Here is a 25752-nt window from a genome sequence, read left to right on the forward strand (position 1 = left end):
CGCTCCCCGCGCCGCCATCGCGCCTGCGCGGCCCCGCCCGCCCGCCCGCCCTCACACGGCGGGGCCGGGGGGAACCGCGGGTTGTTTGGGAAAAGCAGCGCCGGGAGCCCGGGGGGAACCGCGGGTTGTCTGGGAAAAGCAGCGCCGGGACCCGCGGGGATCGTGTGGGACGGCAGTGGAAAAGCTTTTCCACTTTTTTTCTGTGGAAAAGCTCGCTGATTTCAGGCTGCGGGACTGTCAAAAATCGCCGATTGCCGGCAGCTTCCCGAGCAAGCGGCTGAGGGCTGCGGAGAGCGGCGGTGTGGGACAGCCTTAGAGGAAAACCGGCGGGTGGCTGAGGAGTCGTGGGTTTGTAAAGAAAAGCAGCCCAAGTTTCGAAAAGAGCGGGTTTTCAAGGAAAAATACAGTTGTGAACCGCGTCGGTGAAGAGACGAGTGCCGGTGCTGCGAGGATAGGTTGGTTTGATTTCGGCTTCTTTTATTTATTCTCCTCCCCCTCTTTTTTTTTTTCACTTCCCCTTTTCTTCTTCTTCTCTTTTCCTTTTCTTTTTTTCTTTTTTTTTTCTTTCCCCCCTCCATTTCCTTTTTCCTTTTCATTTTCCTTCTTTTATTTTTTCCTTTATTTTTTCCCCTTCCTCCCTTGTTTTCCTGTTTTTTCTCCTTCTTATTTCTTCTTTATTTCTTCTTTTATTTCTTCTGTTTCTCCTTTGAGGCCAAACGCTGCCAGGCTGGCAGCAAACCCAAGCCAAATAAAGGCGTGTTATCCACTAACAATCCATCTTTTCCAACATGAACCAGTACCTGGAGGAGCCCCAGACCTGTCCCTCCCACAGATCTTTCGTTCCCAGTGTTACTCAATTTTCCCTGTGCTATTCCCTTTTCCCCAGTGTTATCCCGGCGGGTTGATGGCCGCGCGGCGCTGGAGGGGTCTCCCCTTCGGGAATCTCTCCGATTGTCCCAACGGCTCCCGCTGGATCATGGATGTGTTCAATGAGTGTGCCCAGGACGGCCGGGATGTCGCCAGCATCGTCCTGGGGCTGGGCTCCATTGCCTGCTTCATCGCCGCATCCTTCCCGTGAGTATTGCTCCCGAAAGCCTGGGTGCCGCTGCCGAGTCCCTGGGTACTGCTCCCGAATCATTCGGTACGATTCCTAAATCCCCTGGGTGCCGCTCCCGAATCCCCGGGTATCACCCCCACATGCCGGGCAGCCCTTCCCGGGGGATGGCAGACACGGGGCCGCAAGCACAAGGTGCCAGAATGATTCAAAGCCCCCGGCAGGAGCAGCGAGGGCCCGGCACATTTGGGGCGAGGGGAGCAGCAGCACAGCCCCGGAGCCCCGGCGGTGGCCGCGGTGTTGTCGCTGTGCTTGCCAGCCGGAATGTCCCGCGTCAGGCACGTGCAGGGCCGGCAGGACAGGTCACACGGCAGAAGGAATGTCCCCGGGAGCCCTGGGGTGCTTGGAAGTGCTGACACAAGGGTGACAGAGGGACACGTGAGCGGTCACGGTTCTTTCGAAACCAGACGGGAGGATCCTGCAGGGATCATCCTCCCTGCTCCTCCCACAGGGCACTCGCTGAGCGCCGCAGGGGCTCAGGAGTTCTGCCTGGGGTCAGGGGAGCTCGTGGCCTTGCTTTTCCTCCCGTGCCTGCTTTGGGATCCACAGGAATCCTGGGGATGGCTCCCAGGTAGCGCTGAAGCAGCTGAGGGTGATGTTTGTGCCTCTGCCAATGCTCTACAGGCAGTTTTACCAGGCCTGCAGAACGGGCATCATGGACCAGGCTCTCTCCATCTATTTCCTGCTGGGATGGCTGGGCGGAGACCTCCTCAACCTCATCGGTTCCTTCCTGGCTGATCAGCTGCCCCTGCAGGTACCGGGGCTGGCTCTCAAACGCCCCAGCTCCAGGCAGGAGGGAGGGGCTGGCAGCTGCTTTATCCAGCACTGGGAGCCAGAGACCCAAACTGCCTGGGATGCTCTCTCTTTGCCCCCACAAAACGCTCCCCTCTCCCATTCTGGGCTTGCTCCCTTTTCCCCCCAGGGTATGCTCCATTCACTCCCAGGGATGCTCCCTCCTTCCCCCGTGGGCATGCTCCCTTTTTCTCCTCTTGGTGTTTTCCCTTCTCTCCAGGGATGCTCCCTGCTTCACCCCCAGGTTAACTCCTCTCCCTCCCTCGGGGCTGTTCCCTTCTCCACCTCAGCACCCTCCCCTCTCCCCCAGGGACACCGGGAGAGCAGGGAGCACCCTGTGGGACCATCCCAGTGCCCGCGGGTGTCCCCAGCACGTCCCCTCCCCGCAGGTGTACACGGCCATTTACTACGTGCTGGCAGACCTGGGGATGCTCTCCCTCTACTGCTACTACCGGGTGAAGAACAGGGGCAGAGCGTGTGAGTTGGGCAGGGCTGGGGCCTCTGCTGCCCTGGGCACTGGGGGCAGAGAGGGGGAGCCCAGGAGGTTCCAGGCACAGTTATTAGATGATGCCTCTTAGTGCTTGCTGGGTTGGGATTTTTTCCTTGGATAATTTGAGCCTCTAGGAGGGCCAAAGCCAACAAACGTCTACAGGCTGGGCCTGGGGCTTCTGCAGACCCTGCAACCCACCCCCACAGGCTGAACACAACCCCCCATGAGCCTCACTGGGCACAGAATTAAATAAATCCCGCACAGTTATGTGGTGACTCCTCCTCAGAGCTGGGAATCACAGAACTCCTAACTCAGGCAGTGCTGGAAGGGAAAGGGGGAAGTTTTCCCAGGTTTGGGGTCAGTGCTCCAGCCTTGACAGGGAAGTTCCTGTCTGTTCAACTGGAGTGAAAAATTCTTGCAGGGTTTAAACAGAGGAAATCCCCTTTCCAGCACTGCTGAACCCCAAACAGGCTCCTTGGGACTGGGGTGATTGTTTAACTTAGTAAGGACATGGAAAGTTATTAGCCAATTGGTATTTGACCCATCAGATCCATAGTTTTGTTAAGCTGGAGAGCTTGTTTACTGAATATAATCACTAAAAATTACTGAAAAATAATTTATTACTGCTAACAAATAAGCCACAGCAGGGCTTGCTCTGGCAGAGATTTGAGAGTGACTTAAGACAGTGAAATCTCGTAGTGGGAATGGAGCCCTAAACACAAAGAAACCAAGATAGGAGCAGTTTCCTCCCTGATAAGGTACAAATTGGGCACATCACTGGGAGATAAATCACATCAGTCACACACAGCAGCCACTGCCCCATCCCTTGGTGAGATAAGGGAGAGTTCAGAGGTTGCTCAGTCCCTTTGTGAGATAAGGGGGAGTTTGGAGATTTCTTCAGCCCAAGAGGGTCCTGGCACCCCTGGGGCTGCTGGGCGTTGCTGGCTTCCCCCTGATCAGGCTCTGTCTGCCTCTGCAGTCCCTGCTCCCATCAACGCAGCCTTTGTGTTCCTGTCCCTGGGGTCCCTGCCCAGCCTCTCCCTCCTGGGCAGTGCCAGCACCGAGGCTCCGGGGCCTTTCAGAGGGAGGTCTCTGCTGTCAGCTCCTGGGGATGAGCTTGGACCAAAGGTGAGCCAGTTCCTAAATCTGGGATAACACTCTGGGTGGGGATGGCCTGCTGGATGCTGTGATCCCAAAAAAACACCCTGGACCCCACTACATGTTTTGGGGTTAGAGGCTGTTCCTATTTTAGGGCCAAATTGTTCTCCAGGAGACTGTTAGAGTCTAGGAAGATGGCACTGGAGAGACAACTTTTCCAGAGATTCCTCCAAAATTCAGGAACAGTTTGCTGCAGGATTTCAGACATTTCAGGGCATTTTCACTTTGAACTTCAAGCACTTCTGTGGGCCTGCTCAAGAGTCAGCAAACCTCACATTTCCCACTTCTCTGTTTGCAAACAGACTTTATATCAGATAGCTGCACACGATGGACAAAAAAAAAGTGGTTCCTTTTTTCAGGAAATTTGTAAGACTTATCCCCTTTAATTCTTTTTCTAATTATCCACATTTATATATATTGCTGAAAATCAAACAAGCAAGAAAGTGCAGCAAGGTAACTCAGTTGGCTGAAACTGAAGGTAGGTTTGCAAAATAGTTTTGCTCTGGCAATAGAAAAGGACCTCTCCGAACAATGCAAATAAACCGAATTCCTGTTATAACACATTGCACTGGCTGTTTTCCTGTGGCAAAGTGACATGTAATTATCAGTTGTAATTATCGCCGGGCTGTCAGAGGAGGGGAGCGGGGCACACGCGGGGCTGGGTGTGGCCGTGCTGGGGCTCTGAGCCCAGGGGATGTCCCCGCCCCTGCCTTGCAGCCTTTCTCCAGGACTGAAATCATTGGATTTACCATCGGCTCCATCTCCTCCGTGCTCTACCTGTGCTCCCGAGTGCCCCAGATCTGCACCAACGTGAGTGCCCAGCCTGGGACCCCGGGGCTCTCCTCAGTGTCACTCCCAGGGGGCTGGGGAGCCTCCTTTATCCCTCGGGGGGATTCTCTTTTCTCCCCCAGGGGTTTCTCCTTTCTCCCCCAGGGGTTTCTCCTTTCTCCCCCAGGGGTTTCTCCTTTCTCCCCCAGGGGTTTCTCCTTTCTCCCCCAGGGGTTTCTCTTTTCTCCTCTGGGGATTCTCTTTTCTCCTCGGGGGATTCTCCTTTCTCCCCCAGAGGATTCTCTTTTCTCCTCGGGGGATTCTCCTTTCTCCCCCAGGGGGTTTCTCCTTTTTCCTCTCTGCTCGGAGGTCGCAGGCCCCATCTCTGATCATTCTATAAGGGACTATTTCTCTCTATTTTTCTGACCTCCCTTCAACCTACTGATATTTTGATGGTGGGGCTTTAATTTTGTCTTATTTACAAGCCAAAGGAGAGCTAAAAGACTCTGGGCACTGAATCACCACTTCTCTTTTTTTAATGCTGGGGGAGAGCATGATTAATAGCATGTTGTAGAGAGATTGAGGAGAGCTGCACCCAAGCTCCTCTCCTCTCCCTCTTTTCCCAGTACAAGAGGAGATCCACCAGCGGGGTCTCCTACTCTCTCTTTGCCCTGGTGATGCTGGGGAATTCCCTGTACGGCCTCAGTGTCCTCCTGAAGAACCCGGAGCCAGGCCAGGGCCAAGGTGACTACATCCTGCACCACCTGCCCTGGCTCGTGGGCAGCCTGGGCGTCCTGGCCCTGGACGTGGTTGTATCCTTTCCCCTGGGATGGGATCCCGGCCTGCCAGCAGGGCCTTGCAGGAGGGTGAGGTGATGCTGCTCCCTGGGGGATCCGTGGTGCTGCAGCAGCTGGGAAACGCCTCAGCCCCTGGTGTGCATTGAGCTCCTCGTCCCACTCCCACCTCCCCTGGCACAAACCCGGGGTGCTGACACCCCGTGCATCCCCGAGATCGCCCTGTGAGTGCAGAGCCTTGACCTCTCCCCAGATCTCCTTCCAGTTCCTGGCCTATCGGAAAGGACGGCCTGGGACCCTCGAGGAGAGGGATGCACTCCTGGGGGAGCCTGATGAGAGCCTGGAGAGCTGACAGAGGGACCTGCCCTGCAGGGAGAGGAGGAGGAGGAGGACGATGCAGATGAGGAAGGTGGCCTTAGGGCTGGGCAGACCAGCCCCTCCATCCTGGTGGCTCCTGGCAGAAGAGGCCCCGAGCCCGTGGGTGACACGTGCTGCCGAAGCCGTGGCAGAGGATGCTGCTGGGACACCTGGTGCCTCTTGGATACCAATGATGCTTTCAGGATAAAAGGGAATTTTTGGATACCTCAGTTGCTCTTCGCTGCTCCGGTGCCCCACAGCTGAGCCTGGTCACTGCTGTGCCTGCCAAGGGGGATCTGGAACTTCCTTGGTGCTGAAAAATGTGGGGAGAGCGTGAGTGGGATGGCTGACCTGCCACAGGCACGAGCACCCCTGTGACCTCACAGCTCCCCTTCAGCTCCTTCTGGAAGGCACGCAAGGCTGGATCCAGTGGGAACCAAAGTGTTCAGTCCACACCTATTTTAATCAGCATGGCTCACCCATCTATAAAACATGTCTTTCCCCACCTGCCTCCCTTGGTTTCATTTTGCTGCTCTACTTGGCAGCTCCTGCCTCTTTCCTAATGAGCCTCACAGTCCCATTTCTCTGACTTCTCATTTTTTGCCTCACCCATGTTTTAATTGCTTGGGTTCCTTGGGGAAGTTGCTCCATTGCTGTTCCCCAGCAGAAGAGCTGCTTCTCTGCTTGCTCTGGTTTTCAGTTCCTGCCCTCTCTCCTTGATGATTTTATCAACCTGATGAGTTTATCCCCAGCACTGGTGAGTTTATCTCCCTCTGGGGCCCTGAACTCAGCACAGTGCTCCTTGACCAGGGCAGGACAGGAGCAGGCTGGTCTGGGAAAAGCTGTGTCCCCAGCAGGAGAGTGGAGGTGTAGCCAGGCTCCCTCCCGTGGCCTGAGCCCTTCCTGCTGGGGATGAGCAGCTCAGTCTCCCTGGGAAAATGAGGAAAACCAACCAAAGCTTGGAGACCCTTCAGGAAACACTATCACAGCTTGGCCTTGTGGAAGCAAGAGCTTTCCTTTTCCTGCAGTTGCTATCAGCTCTTCCTTTTGCCTCCCTTTCCCCTCTCCAGCTCCCTGATACCCCGCATCGTGTCCCTTCTGGCTTTAGCTCCATTTGCATTAATTTATGATTCCTTGGCCAGTCCATGGCATTTGTCCTTCCCAAGGAAGTCGCTCAGCTTTGTCCTCACATGGAGGACACCAATCCATGGTTCCACAGCCCAGCCTGGATCTCACATTAGCTGGGATTCCAGCTGCCCAGTGCCCACCAAGCTGCAGCAGCAGGTTCATGGAAACGAGCTGGGCCGGTACTCGGAACTGACCCAGCTGTCTTCAGAAAGGAAATGTATTTTTCACTCTGGGCCCCTTGAACCAAGTGAGTGGGTTTGCACTGGATTAATTCACAATTCTGCCCCTCCGGATTCACAGGCAAAGGGGCTGCTCACCTCATCCTGAATCCAGCAACATTTCCTTTCCTGTCTTTCCCTGGGAATTGTAGAGCAATTAATATCCTGTTTTAATCCAAACCATGAGCAAATCCCTCATCTCTGCCACTCGCAACACTAAATAATTGTCACATACTGGCTTTTCCTAAACCTGGACAAAGAAAACCTCTGCCATAAAGAGTGTGTATATATATTTTTTTAATATATTTTTTTAACTATATATATCTCACAGTCTGTCCCCACAGGTGCACCTGAAGCACGAGTTAGGTACGAAACTGATTTACTCTGACTTTACTTGGGATGGAGCAAAGCGAGCAGCTGCACACAGAGCTTACACACCCACAGGCACCTCATGGATTATTTAACCTCATGGTGGCTGGAAATTCCTGAGGCTCTCCCCGAGGTTCCCATCTCTCCAAGTCGCTGCAGCCCTGTCCCTGTTCAGGATTTTGCAGAGGCACATGTTAGAGCAGAAAAGGCAGAGCAGGACCAGCCACCCTGGAGGGACAGGGGAACCAAACCTCACCAGGAGCTTCCCCCTCCCAGGCTCCAGAGCTCACACAAACATCTCCAGCTTCAGAAAAGGTTTGTGCTGGGGCAGAACTGTGAGGCAGCAGCCAAATCCCAGAGTGTTTCCTGGGGAATCCCGTCCTTTCCCAGCCTGTGTCCCACAGGAGCTCCTGCAGGCCCAGGGTGAGCTCTGGCCACGTGCAGGGGTCTGGGTGGGACACAGGTCTCAGTACAAATGCCAATTAGAGCACATTAATTAGTCAGTGTTAATGCCAACAGTCCCCACCTGCAGAGGGTCGCACGGTGTGGGAACCCCAGGCTTGCTCTGGGGTCCCATATGGTGGTGAAATCTCTCCTCCCACCTGAGCTTCCAAAGAAAGGCTCAGCAGTCTCTGTTGTTGGTCTCAAGGCAGTTTATTGTAAGTTATCTAAAAGATTTTCTCCTCAGGCTGCTGTGGTTTGCTCCCAGCTCAGGCAGAGGCACACACACACCCTGACATCCTCTCTGACCCCGACTGCTTCTTCTCTCCCACCCAGGGCTGCTGCTGTCTTTTATATGGTACATTACGTGTGACATGGTTACAGTTTCCCCAATGCCTATTACCTATATTAAATGGTGCTTTTCTATCTTTTATATGGTACATTACGTGTTACATGTTTACAGTTTTCCCAATGCCTATTACCTATATTAAATGGTGCTTTTCTATCTTTTATATGTACATTACGTGTTACATGTTTACAGTTTTCCCCAATACCTACTACCTATATTACCAAGTGCTTTTCTACTCTAAACCAATCTGTGAGTGCCAACATCACCAAGAACACGGAGGTAAGGAAGGAGGAACAGGATCAGCCCACTTTCCTCCATCTTAGAACTTCTGACCCCCCTGTACAAGTGCTAAAACCCCCCTGTACAATACTAAAAAAAAAAAATTCCCCTCTGTTTTGTAACTACTTTTACTATACTATCTAATCTTTTGTGACTGCTTGTTCCACCTCCAAAGTTGGTAACCCATTCCATGGCTCAAACCCAAAATCACAGCTGTTTCCAGCTGCCTGCCAGGGTCTCAAATGCTTCTGACCTGGGCCCGGAACCTCCAGAAATGTCTGAGGGACATTTTGAGTTCCAACAACACGGGGCAGTTCCCAGGGCAGGATGAGCCCAGCAGATCTTTCTGTGCTCCCCCAGGATTAGGTCTGGCACCATGTGCTGGGCCAGGTCTCTCTGCCCACCGCGGGCTCAGGGTCACAGGGGACACGGGGACCAGGGAGGAGCTTTTGGGTCAGCAGGGATGGGGGGAACCACCCCCCAGCACAGCCCCTCTGCCCGGGGTTGGGCACACCCAGCACAGCTGGGCAGACCCTTCTCCCCGGAATGCACCTGCACAAACGTTTGCTGGATGCCTGGAGCATCAACCCCAGCAGCTGGGAAGGGCAGCAGTGTGAGTAACACAGGGCCAAAGAGCAGTGGGACACCACACCCCCTTCCAGACAAACATTTCTGGATGTGGGAAAAACACAAACCCCAAGAAACCCTGCAAGGAAGGAAAGGGAAACAAGGAGGACACAATCACACAAACATCTTCCTGGGATATTTTTTTTTGTTTTTATTGTTTTAGTCTTTTTTTTTAAATTTTCTTTTTTTTTCCATTTTTTAGTATGGAGGCTCAAGTATCAGATGTAGATTCAATTTAAGCTTTACAAAAAAAACAAAAAATCAAAACAAAAACCCCTTTTGCATTCCATAAAAATTGACAGAAAAGCGCCTTGGAACCAGGCTATAGAAGAGCAGAACTTTCAGCAGGTCTCGAAATCACCATCTCCTGCACATCTGGGTTACTCAGCATTGTACAACCCCAAGGAACACCCTCTCTTCCCTCCCTCCCTCCAGCCAGCCCCTGTGCCCAGCCCCCAAACATACGTGGAATAATTATTTTTCTATTTTTTTTTTGTTTTTCCAGTTCTTCCTCTTTCACACACCACAGTATTTAATAAATTTTTGTTTTACATTTTTTACACCAATGTAACAAAAGGCAGGAGGGGTGAGGGAGGAAAAGACAAACAATGATCTGTGGTGATGTATATAAATGGGGGAGGGTGGGGAAAGGAGGGGGGGAGAAAAAAAAATAATACATGGACTTCTACAGAAACATAGCCTAAGGTCTCGATAGTAAAATGTGGTGCAAAGTAGGCCTCAGAGACTGAAAAAGTTTGTACAGCTTTATTCATGGGGAGAGGATGGCGCTGCATGGAGAGTATTGGATGCAAATCGTGACGTGACCAACAGAAAAGGGCGGGGGATGATTCTCTATGAAAGGAATCTAACGAGTGCATGGCATGGCTGGTTAGCACTGACAGGACTTTAACTTTGCTGCTTCCTCTTCAAAGCCTCCACCAGGTCGTTTTTAAGAGCTTCTTGTTTTGATTTGTCTGCAAAAGTCTGCACAGACCTGCGGGGAAGAAGGAAAGGTGGGTCAGAGGCAGCGCGGGGAGGGGAGGGCTGGGAGCAGTGCTGGGAGTCGGAGGAAGGAGAAGCCCCTGGGCCGGCTCAGCTCTGCCCGCCGGAGAAGCAGAAGTGACCACTCGGTGAGAACACAAAGCCAAACTCCCTGTGGCGAGGACTGGCACTGAAGGCTTCCCCAGCAGCCCCGCCCAGCCCCGGCTGCGGAGGGAGATTCCCGAGGGTTTGTGTCACGGACTGGAAGAAGCCCAGCGTCCCAGAGCGAAGGGGGTTAGCTCCTGCTCCCCACAGAAAATCCAGCCCCACCTGGAGAAGGGCCGGGCTGGGCAGCTCTGACCCTTCTGCAGGACACCCAGGGTCACCTCGGAACCTCTCACCAGCCTTTGCACCACTGGGAAAAGCAGCCGGAGGTTCTGCTCTCAAATTTGCCTCTTGTACCTTCCCTAAGGAATGAGTGATCAAAGCAGCTGAAGAACAGAGACACTGTCACAAGGTTACTGCAGGGCTTCCCTTTGCCTGAAAGTTCAGAGGAAAAGCTCCACCTTGCAGGAATCACCTGGGATTGCTGCCCTGGAGATGCCTGTGGAGGAACCTCTGATTTCAATCAGACAGAAATTTCCACTTTTAAAAAGGCCCCTCTTAAATAAATTGATAGAATGGGTTCTATCCAGAACCAAACTTTTCCAGAGTGGCTACCACAGAGAAGTGGCAGGATCCAGTTGGGTAGGATTTCTCCCCACCTAAACCACATTTCACAGCCTTTACAGCACCTGGCACAGTGGAAGATTTCCCTGCCCACAGCAGGGAGTTGGAATGGGATGAGCTTTAAGGGCCCTTCCAACCCAAACCAGTCTGGGATTCTGTGATTCAGAGCAACCTCATTTTCCCTGGTTGCTGTCTCCTGTAAACAAGGCTGCTCTTTGTGGTGGTGATTTTCCTACCATTTTTGTAACAGTATTTCCATTCTCTTGTCTCTGGAGACTTCTGCTGCTTTAATAAAAACATATACATTTACATTTGCATTTGTCATAGGCCGAAGAAGTGGTTCTTGGCCACTATCAACAAATAGTGAGTTTCCCCCTTCGTCAGCTGAATGTGTTTGAAACAACATCTGTAACTGGTTAGGAACTGGAGTGGGAGGTTAAGGTGGCTCAGGGTTAGTCACTGCTGTGTGCCCCTGACACTCTCAGCTCCAGAGCAAATGAGCACAGCGACAAATCCCCCTGGAGGCTGCAGAGCAATGGAGCCTGGCCAAGTCTGAGCTTGAGCAGGAGCATCTCAGGCTCCAGGGAAACTCAAACTCCAGCAGGCTCACGGGGACGGGCGTGTGGGTGAGCACACGTTTACTCTACAGTCATGGGAAGAACCAGTCTTTGCTTTTTCCAAACCGTGAGATTCCCAAGATTTCACTCTGCAAGGAGTACACTGGGATTACAGGGAATTTCTTCGTGGAAGTGGTGTACCAGAGGTGTAAAAAACTGCTGGTGCCCAAGGGACAGAGTCCTGGGGCTTCTGCATTGAAGCAGCCCAATCCCCCAGCACTCCAGGCACAGAACCACGTGCTCCTTTCCTGCTCCCAAGCCAGAGGGAGAAGTGGTAAATCCTGCCCCAGCTCTGAGGTTCCCGAGGGGGAGGAGGTGACACTGAGAACAAGAACCACAGCGCTGAGGGCTGGCCGGGCTGGCTGCTCCCTGCGGGATTAGGGGTTAGTTCTTCCCGTTACCATGCAGGGGCTGGGCTGGTGAGTCCTGGTTTAGTGCTGGCTCACACCTCACAGGCAGCAGGGGTACCTGGATTGGTTTAATTATCAGGCTGGATGTAGATCTGGCGCTGGGTCAACACTTGAGAAAGTTCCCTCTGCAACTGCTTATACTTTTGGTTGTCAGGAATAGCATCGATAGATCTACAGAGAGCAGTGGGAAACCAGGGAGCAAACAGGGAAAAGAACAGTCAGAAGAACTCAGTAACACGGAGCTGGGGCTCTGGGAACCTCCAGGGAGGAGGAGGGGACACACACAGGTGAGAAGGAGCAGGGAGAGGCTGCAGGAGCCAGGGGCTCCGGGTGCTCCCAGCACGAGCTGCACACAGGGCCAGGACTCAGAGGGATGGGGAGACACAGCAGAGGTTCAACCACAACAGCTCAAGACAACGTTCACAAGAGAAAGGCTCTATTACAGATCCCTCTCGTGTTAATAAAAGCTTCCTGGCTGAACCCTGCTCAGCACAAAGGAAACTGAGGCTGTTCTGACCTGGGCTTGGGGCAGAACCCAGAGCGGCAGAACCCAGAACCCCTCCCACAGTCCTGCTGCTCCCTCTGCCCACACAGCAGCACCAATATTTGATTAACACCATTTTTCTCTCCCTTTCCACACCTCAGTGTGTGAGGGAAGAGCAGAGCATTTACTTGTGCCCTTTGGTTATTCTAAATTACCACACTGTGCTGGGAGGTCTCTCTGTACTTTAAAATGAAGTGATTTGGCATCACAGTTCTGTACTTTCCTCTGTGAGCATAAGAATGACCAGCTTGGGATTTCCATGTCCAATTCCTGCCCAGGAATGAGCAGGGGCTGAAAAGTACAGCACAGTTTCCCCACAGAAAGGCACAGGGAATTTAATCTCTTCTCTTACACTGTATTTTGACCAGTGGTGTTGAGAGAAAGACAGAATTTAAAACAAAGCCTGAACACCACAAACCATTCATGTCATGACTTAATTCTGGGACTATTTTTAAGGACAGCAGAAAGAGAAGACAGAATTTAAGTACAGCTTGCAAGACTGTGAAGAATAAAACTAATGAAAAATAATCCAAAAAAACAAGTGTTAGTTGGGCCGTTTTGCTCCTGGTGAGGGAACAAGGGATTTAAACATTGCTCCAGATTTCTGCAGCAGAAGAGTTCCCTGAACTCCACACAACAAAAATTGTCCCACAGCACAGGGAGGGGAAAACCAAGCAGCTCAAGGCTGGGGTGGCACTGCAGGGATGCAAAGGGCCCCCCACCCACTGCAGGTCCCTTACCTCAGCCCATTAACGATGTCCTTTGTCTTTCCAAAATAAATCTCATTCAGTGTACTTCTGATTTTGTTTTCCATGTCCTGGAAAAGAGAGTAACACAGCAGCTCTTCAGTGCCCTCAGCTGTTTGCAGGGATGCTGCAGCCCCAGAGTCTCTGTGACCACAGCCCTGGAGCATTCCCAGCACCCAGACCCCACCGAGCTCCTGTCCCAGCAGCGGGGCTCTGCTCCTGCTCGCCCTCCTGTCCCTCTCTCCAGGTATGGGAGCTCTGCACCACGAGAGGGCAGCTTCTCTCCAGCTCTGCTCAGGAGGAAAATGCATCACCCCAAGGCTCCCGTGCAGCCTCCTGGCACTGACAGGCTCCTGCAGGACACCCAAGAGTCCAGGGCTGACTTTGAATTCTTGACTTGCTCTTTAAAGCGGCACGACAGAGCTCGGACAGAGATCTTGTAACAAAGCAGCTTTTTTTTCATTCATTGCTTTCACTCAAGCAAAAAACTTAAAAAAGCTATCAAAAAAGAAATAGCTGCCTTTCTTTAATTTCCCAGTTCCCTAAAAATGCATCAGAGTTGAGAATTTCCCCTTTTCTCAGCTATAACAATGAAGAAAATCTGGAACACCAGTCAGGACAGTGCAGTGAAACCGTGAAGTGGTGCTACACCTTCTGAGCAGCTCCACTCCCTGTGCTGAGCTTCCAGGACTGGGAGCTGCCACAAGACCCTGCACTAAACCCAGTTCCAGAGGATTTCACAAGCACTTGAGGCACGCTGAACTTTCAGTCCAAGGAGCAGTGCTGTGTAGCAACCTGACTCGAAATAATTCTGCCCAGAAGTGGCTGCAAAAGCAAATATGAGGGTAGGAAGCTGCTCACTGGTGCTCAGGAATGGAACACCTGTGTGCCAGGAAACCACTGCAGTGCTGAGCAGGAGACAAGGGGCAGAGGGTGGCTTTGTGCCCACAAACAGCTGGAAGGGAAGGAAGGAGCAGCACTGAGCCACCACACACCCAGCAACAACAGGAATCAGCAAGTCGTTGGTAAAGAAAAGTGCAACAGAATTTTGAGGAATGAGACCAAATTTGGGCAGAAGAACCTGCACTCACCTCTACCAAGCGCCCAATGTTGGCTATGTGTGGGGAGGAGTCACTCACAGTCTCATCCTTCTCCATCTGCAAAGGAAAGCACAGATCCATCCATCAGGGAATCTGGGGGCAGGGCAGTGTCCACAGGGCTGGGAGAAGGGGGCCACCAGCTCCCCCCGTGTGCAAACACAGGAGAAGGAGCTGAGAAACTCCCAGCACTTGCCACAGGCACACGCTGGAGATGTGGTGCAATAAAAAGCCAGGAATGGAGTAAGCCCTGCTGCAGACAGGCCCCACAAGAGCCACTCCCTCCCCACCACGGAACAGCCAAGGGTCTTCTGCAGGAGAAACTCAGAGCTGGAAGCACTCGGGAGTGCAGTGACACCAATGCCCTCAGTGCAGGAGCTGGGCAGGACACGGCTCCCTGAACCAGCCCAGCATCAGAACTGGAGCTGGACCTGCAGCTGCAGCACCCACTCGATTCCACCTGACTGTGCCTGATGGAGCACCCATCCCATGGCCTCTGTGCCAAGGAAAGTCCATCCTCCCAGCTCCTGAGGTGGAAACTGTGGCCAAGACACAGCCAAGTGTAGAACAATGAACATCAGACCCAGGAACCTCAGCAAGATTTGCTGAGACAGCAAGAAAACAGAACTGGGAGACAAATGCAGTGGGAAGAACAGCCTTCAAAGGGTTTTGCTAATCCCACTGAATTCTCTTATCCATCTGCTCCTATCCCTCCCTCAGGGCAGTTTAAAGATCTGGGCCAGCTACAGGTTTCTTCTAATAAGCCAAGTCTGTAACAGGCTTGGGGAAGCGTGTAATTTAGTTGGACCCCCAAAGGCAAAAGATAACCTGGAAGAGGGGGAGAAAGAGCAGCAGGACATTTAATTTTGCCTTCAGACTGTTTACAGGGAATGGAGACACTGCCTGGAGAAGGGATCCAGCTGCAGTGCAGGGACAATGCAAACCTGAATTACACAAACACACATCCACACATCACGGGGAGCTGGGAACTATCAGCAAATTGCCCAAATCTGGGGCAGCTGGGAGCTGGAGTGGGGCAGTTACTGCCACAGGCTCCCTGCTGTGCCTCCTCCACACCTGGACAGGCCCAGCTCTGTGGTTAAGAAGCAGAATCTGAAAATAGATTTTTTTTTTTTTTTAACGTATATTATTACATCTCCATAAAAACTGCTGCCAGAAGGAAAACATTTTTATGTGCTCTGGAAGGCCAGATGTTACAAGAGGCTGTTTAATGGAGTGCAGAGTCAGGATCAGCCATGTCCCACAAACAGTTGGGTTTTGTTGAGTTGCTGGGGTTTTTAAAGGCTCCTTCGAGCAGCAGCACCTCTGCTGCTGGAATAAAGGGCTGGATTTGCTCTGAGGGGAAATCCCCTCGACAGGCTGAGGAGCAGCTCATCCTCCCTCTGTCCTCCCCACCTGCCTGCTGGGCTCAGCCAAAGCCCAGCGGGAGCCCAGTCCAGTCCAGTCCAGTCCAGTCCCAGCCCCAGTCCCAGTCCCAGTCCCAGCCCAGTCCCAGTCCCAGTCCCATCCCATTCCCAGCCCAGTCCCAGTCCCAGCCCCAGCCCCAGTCCCAGTCCCAGCCCAGTCCCAGTCCCAGTCCCAGTCCCAGTCCCAGTCCCAGTCCCAGTCCAGTCCCAGTCCAGTCCCAGCCCAGTCCCAGTCCAGTCCCAGTCCCAGTCCCAGTCCCAGTCCCAGTCCCAGTCCAGTCCCAGTCCAGTCCCAGTCCAGTCCCAGCCCAGTCCCAGTCCCAGCCCCAGTCCCAGTCCCAGTCTCCTGCAGCAGAGCCAGGGCCTGGCTCCCTCCTGGCTCCCTCCTGGCTCCCCCAGCCATCTGCTCCAGTGTGACTCACAGGGAAACTCACTCCTCTGGGACATGTCCAGGGCTGCCTGCTCACTTTGGATGTTTCCTGCACGGAACAAAGCAGCTGTCTGGGCTTTCTGTAAACATTATTTGGAGGAATAATATCAAGAGGGACATTTAAGCTGGATAAACACTTTGTTTCATCATGAAAGTGTCTGAAAATACCAGCAAAGGTAGAAGGGAGCTCATCCTCCATTTTGCTCTGAAAAGCCAACAACACCCACAGCTGCTTTGGCCACGGAGCAAAGTGAAAATCCCTTTAATGAAACACAAACAGCAATGTGTGCCAAGGGCTCCCAAAGCCACAGGCAGTGGGCTGGCTGAAGGCTCCAGGTGGAAAATATGTAGAATTATTTGGATATCAGTAAGGCAAAATCTGGCCTGCCTCTCCAGCACTTATTTCAAACTGTAAGCAGTAAATGGAGGTTGTGGTCTCTGCAGGGCTTGCAGCGTTGTAGGAATCAGCTGAGAACTGAGCCCAGCCCTCCACAGAGGTTTGCTCTCATCAATGTAACCCAATTTCCCATTTCCTTTGCCAAACTGTCCAGCCAAAACCATGGGCAAACCTGGGGATGTTACACAACCTTTACCTGCCTCAACTCCTCCCTTTTTCTCACCTGTTACAGAGCTGAACCTCCGTGAAATCCATAGGGGACCTCAAAGCCCATCCCACTGCACCCCTGCCATGGCAGGGACACCTTCCCTGCCCCTTCTGAGCCCTGTCTAACCTGCCTGGGCACTGCCAGGGATCCAGGGGCAGCCTGGCAGAGGTGCCAGGGCCTGCCCACCCCCATGGTGGGAAAGTCAGGCAGAAATAATTCCCCTGACAACCCCTGTCAGCACATCCCTGCTGCCCCTGCACCCACACACTGCTCAGCTGGTGACTAAAGACACTCCAGGACATGGTAAGTGCTGAGGGGGAGCTCAAGGATCACAAGAAGATCCCAGTGGTGGAAAAACAAAGTTACAACATCTGGAAGTCGGCGGGATGGGCTTTTCCATGAAAGCTGCCCTTGATGGGAACGGATGAGTCTTTAATTGCTGAGCACAGGCATTTCCCTGGATGACAAATGCAGAATGGCTCTGCTGGGGTTTCACTGAGCAGCAGCAGATGCCAGGGCAGCTCTTCCTGCAGGCAGGGATTGTTCTGTCTGCACAGTCCAGCCTTCATCCAGCTCTGCAAAACCTTCTGCCCTCGCTAGAGAGTGTTCCAAGTTCACAAATCAACCTCTGTGCTCCCTTCATCCCACACCTCAGGCCTCACTTCCCCGTGACTTTACATCCTCCCCTTCCCACATCTCCAAATGTAAATAAACTATAGGTTTGGAGCCAACTTCTTCCTCAGCAAACTCACTTCCCCAGGCTCATCCTGGCCCCGGGAACACACACACAGGTTCTTTGTGCACGAGGACACCTCAGGAAGGCACCTGCTCGTGCTGCCTGCAAGGAGGGGCTGCAGGAGCCCATGCAGCAAAGTGCAGTGCTGACTGTTTGCCAGGGAAGGGGAAGCCTTCGCATCTCCCCTGCACCAAGTGAAACAGGATCACACAGCTGCTCTTACCTTAAATAAAAGTGCAGCCTAATGAAACCTCAAAATGCAGCCAGAGCCGCTCGGAGCCGTGCGAGCGACACAAGCCAGTCCAAGGTACACAGAGGGACAGGGCCCCAAAATCTGCCAGGGAAAATCATCTGCCAAACATCTGCCTTCAATCAGGAGGGCTGGGAGGTACCTGCAGTCCCCAGAGAATGTGCAAGGTAATTGAAAAGCTGCTGGCACGTTTCATTTCCCTGCAAGCCCCGCTCCCTGTGTCCTCTCTGGCAGTAGTTATGTAGAACAACATTTATTCCTAAAAATTCCAGCCAAACCCCCCCCCGGGCAAAGGAGAGTCTCTGCCACACAGAGGCACTGCTGCAGCAGGGCCTAATGAAGTTCCAGTGTGAAGATGTCACTTCAGCTTTAACTCTCCCAACGTTTTCAGGCCAGAATTACAATCCATGGATTCTGTGTGCCTAAGAACTGATCTCAGCCCCTCAAGAGAAGTTAATCCATGCACCTACATAAAGCAATCATGCACACAGGCAAATTGTATAAAGGAGTGGATGTGACACCACACAGGGGTTTGTGCTGCACACTCCTGTGTGTGCATAAACACCCATTCCTCTACTGGATCAGGACAGAACCTGAAATTCTGCAATTCAACTGCTACAGCAAAAGCCTGAAATTCTAAAACCCACCAGGTAAAGTAAATTAAAGCTACACCAAGGGGAGTTTTCAGCTTCCCAAACCAGGCTGAATCTTCTGTGTGTCCCCCTTTCCTTATTCTGTCCACTCACAAATGCAAAATGTTTGTTTTTTCCTAGAAACAGAGCCAACTCCTATTGTAGCAGGTAAAAATCTGCACTGGGGAAATCAAGGAAAAGTAGTTCAAGGCACTGCAAGAGAGATGTCAAGTCCCAGTGTATAAAATAAAACAGACACAGGCCAGGGATGTGACCCCTGGGCAACATCTACCCAGGAGGGACCAGACGTGGCCCCAGGGCAGCTGCAGGAACACTCCAGTGCCACCCTCTGCCACGAGCAGAGACCTTCCACTGCCCCAGGCTGCTCCAAACCCCATCCAGCCTGGCCTTGGACACCCCCAGGCTGCTCCAAACCCCATCCAGCCTGGCCTTGGACACCCCCAGGCTGCTCCAAACCCCATCCAGCCTGGCCTTGGACACCCCCAGACTGCTCCAAACCCCATCCAGCCTGGCCTTGGACACCCCCAGGCTGCTCCAAACCCCATCCAGCCTGGCCTTGGACACCCCCAGACTGCTCCAAACCCCATCCAGCCTGGCCTTGGACACCCCCAGGCTGCTCCAAACCCCAGTCTTGGACACCCCCAGGACCTTCCACTGCCCCAGGCTGCTCTAAACCCCATCTAGCCCGGCCTTGGACACCTCCAGGGATCCAGGGGCAGCCACAGCAACAGAGTATCTTGAAGAGAGAGGAATAAAATCCTTCTCAAAATTTCAGTGCAACATTTAGGAACAGTCCAAGTGGGAACCTTACAAGCCTGGGGATACTCAATCAGGCAGAGTTTTTCCCAATGGCCTTGACAAAGGCAACAAAACCCCCTGGTTGTGTGGGGTGCAGGGCAACAATCTCACCTCCAGGCATGGCTGCAGAAAACAGCTTTTTTGAGAGCCTTGTTCCAGCTCCAAGCTCTGCTCCACCACGTGGCACTCCCTGAGCTGCTCCTCTGGCCACCAAGTTCATCCCTCCATCAGCACTCAGAAAATGCCCCGTTTGCAGCTAGGAGGCCCAACGGGTTTTGGAGGAATGGCTCTGACCACACTTCCCTTTCCAAGCACTGAGAGGCTGCTGTGCCATCAGGCTGTGAGCCAGGATATGACCAACACTTCAAAAGCTTCCTCTCAAACACAAGGACATCTGCTACTCTCATTTTAGGATCAAAGGTGGTCAAATAGCTTAAATGCTGAGTTGACCAAACCCACATAAATTTACCATGTACAAAGCTTTTTTCAATATATTACTGATAGCTGTCAAGGTGAACCTGTAACCTGCTATTCAAGAATTAACTAAACCCAACTCTTGGTGGCTCAGTTTGCTGCAGGCTGCATAAAAGGCTGATGAAAAAAAGAGAAGTACAACTTGCAGAGCTTGGGCGATGTGGCACGCTGGATTTCGAGCCAAGTCCAAGCCCTGCACTCAGGAGTTTAGTCCAGCTGCAGGTAACAAAGCAGCTCCTCTCACACAGAACACCTCGAGGCAGCGTGCAGAGTGCAGTTTTCTGCAGGATCCTGTTTGTGCAGGAGCTGAGCATCCTCACCCCGGTGTTCCTGACACTGAACCAGGCCCTGGCGTCCTGCACCACATCTGAATCCAAGGTTGTGCTGCTAAAACGATGACAGAAGCATGAATCTCACCACTGAAGCTCTGAGAGGGAAGGTCAAACCAAGCAAGGCCCAGCAGCTCAGGCCAAGGTGTGCTGAGGACACCCATTCTGCACAGGCTCTTGTTTTCCTTGGCACAGCTCGTGCTCCAGAGGCCAAGGCCAGAGTCAAGCCCTTGGCCTGCACTTCACAGCTCTGATTTACAGGATTAGCAAGGCCTGTGATTAAATATTTGTCCGGGTCACCATAACTCGGGTGTAATTACTGCAAAAAGAGTCAAAAAAAGGGCTCAAAACTGTCTCCAGATGCCTTTTTCCTTCACTTGCTTTTCCACCAGCTTCTTCAACGTCAACAACGTGGAAAGAAAAATCACCCAGGCTGGGGTAAGCCGGGCAAGGCTAACCCAGTTTCAGTCCCTCTCTGCAATCCCAGACCCTCCTTGGCTTCACCTGGCTCAAACCTGCAGAGAACCATGAGGTTTTGAACAGAGTTTGCATTGTCCTTTGTATGGAAAGCCCCAGTGTGCCCTGGGAAGGCTCATAAAGGAGTTTCAGCTGCTGCCAATCTCTCCAGTCACTCATGACCTTACAATGTGCCTCCTGTCCTCCAGAGTTTATTACTCTGCTCCAGTCACTGACTTCCACAGCCCAGAGCAAGCCCAGCTCACCAGCAGGGAGGCAGAAGCCTCTGGCAGGTGGTGGGGCAGGAGCAGCCTCATCCCAGCTCAGCAGATCCTGCCTGGCAGGGACTGCAGCACTGCTGAGCTCTGCCAGCCTGGCACCCTCCTGCTGAAGAGCAGCTCTCAGGAGGCAGGCAAAGCCATTAATGCTGGCACAAAGCCCCCAGATGTTTAGGACAGATTGATCTTACTTTTTTAGGAGATTTTTTAAATCGGTGTTCTGGTACTGCAGGGAGGAAACACTAAAGGAAGAGATGTCCTTAAAAAATCTTACTGTCAGTGCAAAAGACAGGTTTGTTCTCAGTGGTTTAGCTAGCTTTGAAAAGAGAGTAAGAAAAGAAGTCATCCTGTATTTTTATAATCCTGTTGGAATCTTCCAGATAAAAATATCTACAACATGCTTGGAAGAATAAAAATTCAGGAATACCAAAAGACAAACTGAGAATTACAAGCAAGTCTGAACTCCTGCTGGATGTTTTGTGTTTTTAATTGCAAGCCCCGATGTGTCAAGCACAGTTCAAGGGGTTTTCTGGTAACTGCATTCACCATTTCCCTGGGCTGCAGAACAGCAGCAGGAGAGATGTTTATACAACACCTCACAAAGCCAAGGCTCTGTGCCTGACGGGGCTGCTGGCTGTGGGGTGATGAGGCCAGGGCTGCCCAGGACTCAGCCGTACCTGTCTGGTGAGGCTCCCCCCCAGGTTCATGGTACCAGAGCCAGTTTTGTTGGTCTGCAGCCACAGCATCACCGTGGAGGTCAGCTTGTAATGGGCTGTGCGGCCACTGGACTTCTCCTGCAGGTGCAAGGGAACAAAAAGGGACAGGCAGAAGGTCAAAATCCCTCCTAAACCTAAATGGGGGCTGGCCTGGCACACCCCACATGCAACAAGCCAGGTAAGTCTAACCCCACTGGTGCAGCACAGACTCTTAAAGACAACTCTAAGTGTGCACATTCCTCTAATTTTCCAAAGCAAATCTAGTTAGAGCAATTCACCCTCCTAATACCTTGTTTTTATTACCTAATTAGTGATATTTATCTGTAGCTCTTTATGTTAAAATCCCCCCCACACATCTCAGGATCACATGCACAGAAAGGAACATACTTTCAATTCTTCTGGGATTCTTTGATTACAGCCCTGACTTATCTCTATCCAAATTGCTTTGGGGCATTTTCAAAAATTAACAAGGGAAAGAAGTTTACAGGCCTGACACAGTATTGCATTGTTCAGTGGAACACCTGTGCTCCTTAATTGTCTGGAATTAACCAGGTTTTGTTTTCACTGGGGTGTATCAGCTGCCCCAGAGGCTGTACCTGAACCTCCACCACGTGGATGGAATCCCAGCATCCCTTAATCTTCTTTGATCCATCTCCAGCTTTCTTAATGAGGATCACCCCAGCAAAGCCATGATCCAGATCCCAGAGGTAGACAGAGGAGACTCCACCTTCAAAATACCTGCAGGATGCAACCCAAAGGCAAGTTAAAAGCATGCAGGACCCAATCCAGAGGCAGATATCGATAATAATAATCTTAAATAAGCAAATTTATGTCTAATACAGATATTTTTTTTTCTTATTTCAAGACAGTACACTCTCACACTTACACGCCCAGAAACACAGCAGTTCAAATCACTTCATAATGCAGAGACTTTAATTACAAAACAACTGCACATTTCTCTGAAGGAGAATAAAGGTCTGGTGAGAACCAGAGCTATTTACAGATTTCTACAGGACCTGAGCAAACAATTCCTCTGATTCCAATTACCTACAACAGCTGGTAAAAGCATGAGCTACAACTTGAGCTGAGAGTAAGGCTTTATTTTACAATTTGGTCTTTTTTTCCCCTCTTTTCCCTCACTATTGGCAAAGTCTGGAAGTTCTTCACAGCAAAGTTCACTAATTAAGACAAAAGGGAGCAAGTAAGTAACTTTATGTTGCTGCCTCAAAAGTCTGTGTGAAGCTGACATTGATTTACTGCAAAGGGAGCTGAACTGGAACCAGGGATCTCAGAAATGCAGAGATGCTGTTGAGGCTTTATTATTCCAGCACCAGATATGGGGAACAAGAGCAAATAAGCCAGACTGCCTCAATCTCAGGTGTCTGTTGCTGAAAGTACACTCAGAAAACCAGCCAAGCAATGGGGTCTGTAGAGCCCCACTCCCTCTGGATGACACTGGTGCAGGTGAAAATGCACTTCATAAAATAACAGTAAATAACCCTGTTTACTGTAACACTGTTGGAAAAAAAGATGCAAAAGGAGCAATTCTATCTTCTAGAAAACTGGAATTGCCACCCACAACAATTTACCCCCTTCCATTCTCAAATTAGCAAAGCCATAAGGAGGATGAAGGAAAAGGGAATAATAAATACTCGTTCAGGGCACACGAGTCTCACATCTCAAGGGTGATCATGGCACACAAGGATCATGTGAGAGGAGGAGAGGAAACTTCATAAACTTCATCAACGGCACAAAATGTTGGGAGTCAGACTTTTCACTGCCTGCAGGAGGGCAAAATCTCATCATCCAAAGTCCTGAGGAGCTGCCAGGACTGCCAGCTCCCAGGCAGACGAACCTGTCTGCATTCTGCCTCTGACTGTCACACACACAGTGAGTGACCACTCACTCCTCTTCTAGAGAGAGGAAATCATCCCTCGCAGCCAACGTGAAAAAAATCATGGAACCTTCCCACCTCTGTGCTTCCCTCCTTCCTAGTGGGCCTTCCAGTTGTGAATGCTGCTTAAAAGTCAATTTACTGCAATTTAGAGTTCATGGATTACCCCTAAGAATTGCAGATTACAGCACACTGACCCCACCCTTGCCAGCAGCCAGGAGAAAAGACACTGGGAAGTGAATTCCAGTGATATTTCCAACACTTCAGCACATTTCCTGCACTCACAACATCACATCAATACCTGGTTTCAAGAGGGCAGAGTCACCAAAGAGCCCCAGTTCCCTTTAACTGCAGACACCCAAGGCTTTACCAAACCAGTGCTGACTTCAGGAGGGATAAACAATTTCCTATAAACTCACCACAGCCTTTCATTTCTAACGGGTGGCTCTGCCTCTCCTCACCCAGCCCAGCCCAGGCAGCTCAGGACCCCCTGTCCTGGGGCACTTGCCAACCACTGATAACACAGCTAAAAAAGCAAAGCCCAGCCACCTAAAGCCAAGCTTCCAGCAGGCAACTTCAACCTAACAGACCGACTAACACCCTTTGTACAGCCCCTGGGGAATTCACAAATGGATTTTGGTTAATGCAGTTAATGGGAATTCCAGTCCTGCAGTGAACCTCAGCTCCGACCCAAGCCACCCTTCCTTCGGCAGTGGGAATCAGAGGCCAGAGAGAAGCAGTTATTGTCCCTTCTCAGAGTCAGATTGCTTTAAAAATATATATATAGTATATTCTTTTTCATCTACAGAATCAGTGAATTCACTCAAAATGAGCTGGCAGTCACTGAGAACATTACAGTGTGCACAGACAGTTTCCCCATTACCCACTTTATGACCTTGCTACGAGCATGAAGCATTAATTAAGAGAGGGACCGAAACAAGGTTTTGGGAAATTTATTCTTACCTACTGTACTTTGATCCTAATGACATGAAACAGGAAAAAAATAATTTTTATGTGGTTCACCTTTATGAGATTTTACATAAAGGCTTTTGTGGGTATTTTAAGAATGTGCTAAAATGTTGTCTGAAACCACATAAAACCATGTGAAGAACCTCCCGCCAGAACCAACAGTGCACACATGGAAACGCTTTGAGTGCCTTTGGAGATCTAATGAATCAAATCTAGTATTAATATTGTTTTAAATACCAACATGCAATTCCAATAAAGCTGCTCTGCCATGGCCAGGCCCAGGAACTGGAGGCTGGAACAACAATGCCAGCGACTGAATCCAAGGCACGCCAGGATATACATTATCCAAAGGCTCCAAAATCCCCTCCTCCTTCATGGGGAGAAAATATATAGAACTGATCACTACACTGGATTTCACCTTCAAATAGCACTGAAGTGGGATTTCTGAACCTCAGAAATCACAGTTGGATATGAGGGGAACATTCCTGGTTTTTTAAAATAAAAATAAAGAGGTGCCACAGGCTAATTGGTCCATAATAAAAAATGGGATGATAGATTGGGAGGAATTTAAATTGACATTCACAGACTTGGATTTGCTGCAGGAGGGCTGGGCTTCCTCCAAAAAAACCCTTCACCACATACTGGTGCACATACTAAAATGCAAGAAGGGGAAGAACCAGCTTGGAAAAGGCCCCAGGAAGGCACAAACTGGGATTTTCTCTGTTAAAGAAATGGATGGGCAAGTCAGTCACACACAGCTCCTGCATTAAACACCTTTTTCCTTAGTGTCCTGTTCTGGATGTCCCTAGCCCTGCTCCTCCTGCACAGCTGTGCCTGGAGAAGGCAGTGTGGCTTCTCTGGAAGTTGGAATCACAGAATCCTTGAGGCTGGAAAAGCCCTTTGGGGTCATCAAGCCCAACCATCAGCCCAGCACCACCACGTTCAGCACTAACGCACAGCCCCACGGCTTTTCTGAACACTTCCAGGGGTGGTGACTCCACCACTGCCCTGGACATCCTGCTCCCATGCTTTTCAACCCTTTCTCTGAAATTTTTTCCTGACCCCTGGCACAACCTGAGAGGCCTTTTCCTCTTGTCACCTGGGAGAAGAGGCTGACCTGGCTACAACTGCCCTCTCCCAAAGCATCCAAGCAACCAGCAGATGCTTTTGGGATTTCAGGAGGCCTCAAGTAGAGGAGGAGTTCCTATTGTGGTGCCTCAGACACACTCCAAGGGACAAACCATTCCCAAAGGATGGCTTCAGGGCAAAGCAATCACTGCTCTCTGCCTAAGGACACCCATCAGTCCAGGATGTTTCAATCAAGATCAATCAGGCTTTACCTACGCACAAAACTTTGTTATGAAACAATGAAAAATTGTTTTATGGTTGTCAAATTCCTTTATTAACAAGGAAAACACTGCTAAATGATATCATAATTGGGTTCAGTTAGAAGGACCTGAAAAGATCATCAAGACCAAGTGACATCCCTATCCTTGGAGAGGACAGTGAGTGCTCTATCTCTGGGAAAATAACTTTTTATAAAGCTGCCCAGGAAGGTGACTAAAAGGCATAAGGCCCAAAGTAATCATTCATTCTCTTTACAGAATTCAGAACAGCAGTTCACTCAAAATCAATTATAGTTTTAATGCCATGATCAAACACTGAATTTTTATATCTGTTACTCATCAACCACAGAACTCCTGGAAAAAGCTGTTTTATACAAAAAATG

General features: G+C 51.0%; 2 protein-coding genes across 5 annotated transcripts in view; one reads left to right on the forward strand and one right to left on the reverse strand.

The window, feature by feature from the left end:
- The first annotated feature begins 25 nt into the window (after nt 1-25).
- On the forward strand, nt 26-7275 carry SLC66A1 (solute carrier family 66 member 1). 4 transcript variants are annotated; one of them, XM_031506613.3, is made up of 8 exons: nt 26-455; nt 887-1074; nt 1739-1868; nt 2296-2383; nt 3376-3524; nt 4272-4364; nt 4949-5134; nt 5370-5978. In XM_031506613.3, the coding sequence occupies exons 2-8, from the start codon at nt 905-907 to the stop codon at nt 5466-5468; spliced, it is 915 nt and encodes a 304-aa protein (XP_031362473.2). In that variant the 5' UTR covers nt 26-455; nt 887-904; the 3' UTR covers nt 5469-5978. The 4 variants fall into 4 exon arrangements, 3 of the variants coding, with proteins under 3 accessions (XP_031362473.2, XP_085415191.1, XP_085415192.1); XR_014949822.1 differs by having other exon boundaries at nt 1739-2383; XM_085559065.1 differs by lacking the exons at nt 4272-4364; nt 4949-5134; nt 5370-5978 and adding an exon at nt 7151-7275 and having other exon boundaries at nt 1739-2383.
- Nucleotides 7276-9011: 1736 nt separating this feature from the next.
- Nucleotides 9012-25752, reverse strand: part of CAPZB (capping actin protein of muscle Z-line subunit beta) — a 58942-nt gene continuing 42201 nt past the window's right edge. The window contains exons 5-9 of the mRNA XM_021533780.4: nt 21757-21898; nt 21122-21238; nt 14003-14068; nt 12906-12982; nt 9012-9878 (exon numbers count right to left, since the gene is read on the reverse strand). Coding sequence (XP_021389455.1) covers nt 9791-9878; nt 12906-12982; nt 14003-14068; nt 21122-21238; nt 21757-21898 — 490 coding nt within the window. The 3' untranslated portion in view covers nt 9012-9790. The remainder of the gene's footprint in view (nt 9879-12905; nt 12983-14002; nt 14069-21121; nt 21239-21756; nt 21899-25752) is intronic.

This window comes from Lonchura striata, chromosome 21 (genome assembly GCF_050655825.1).
Source record: "Lonchura striata isolate lonStrDom1 chromosome 21, ASM5065582v1, whole genome shotgun sequence".
Lineage (NCBI taxonomy): Eukaryota > Metazoa > Chordata > Aves > Passeriformes > Estrildidae > Lonchura > Lonchura striata.

Excerpts from the sequence above, each read along its gene's own strand:
- SLC66A1 (XM_085559065.1), top strand. The coding sequence starts at position 905 with ATGGCCGCGCGGCGCTGGAGGGGTCTCCCCTTCGGGAATCTCTCCGAT. Across the intron at positions 1,075-1,738 it reads TTCATCGCCGCATCCTTCCC|GCAGTTTTACCAGGCCTGCA; the intron begins GTGAGTATTGCT and ends AATGCTCTACAG. Across the intron at positions 2,384-3,375 it reads GAAGAACAGGGGCAGAGCGT|TCCCTGCTCCCATCAACGCA; the intron begins GTGAGTTGGGCA and ends CTGCCTCTGCAG.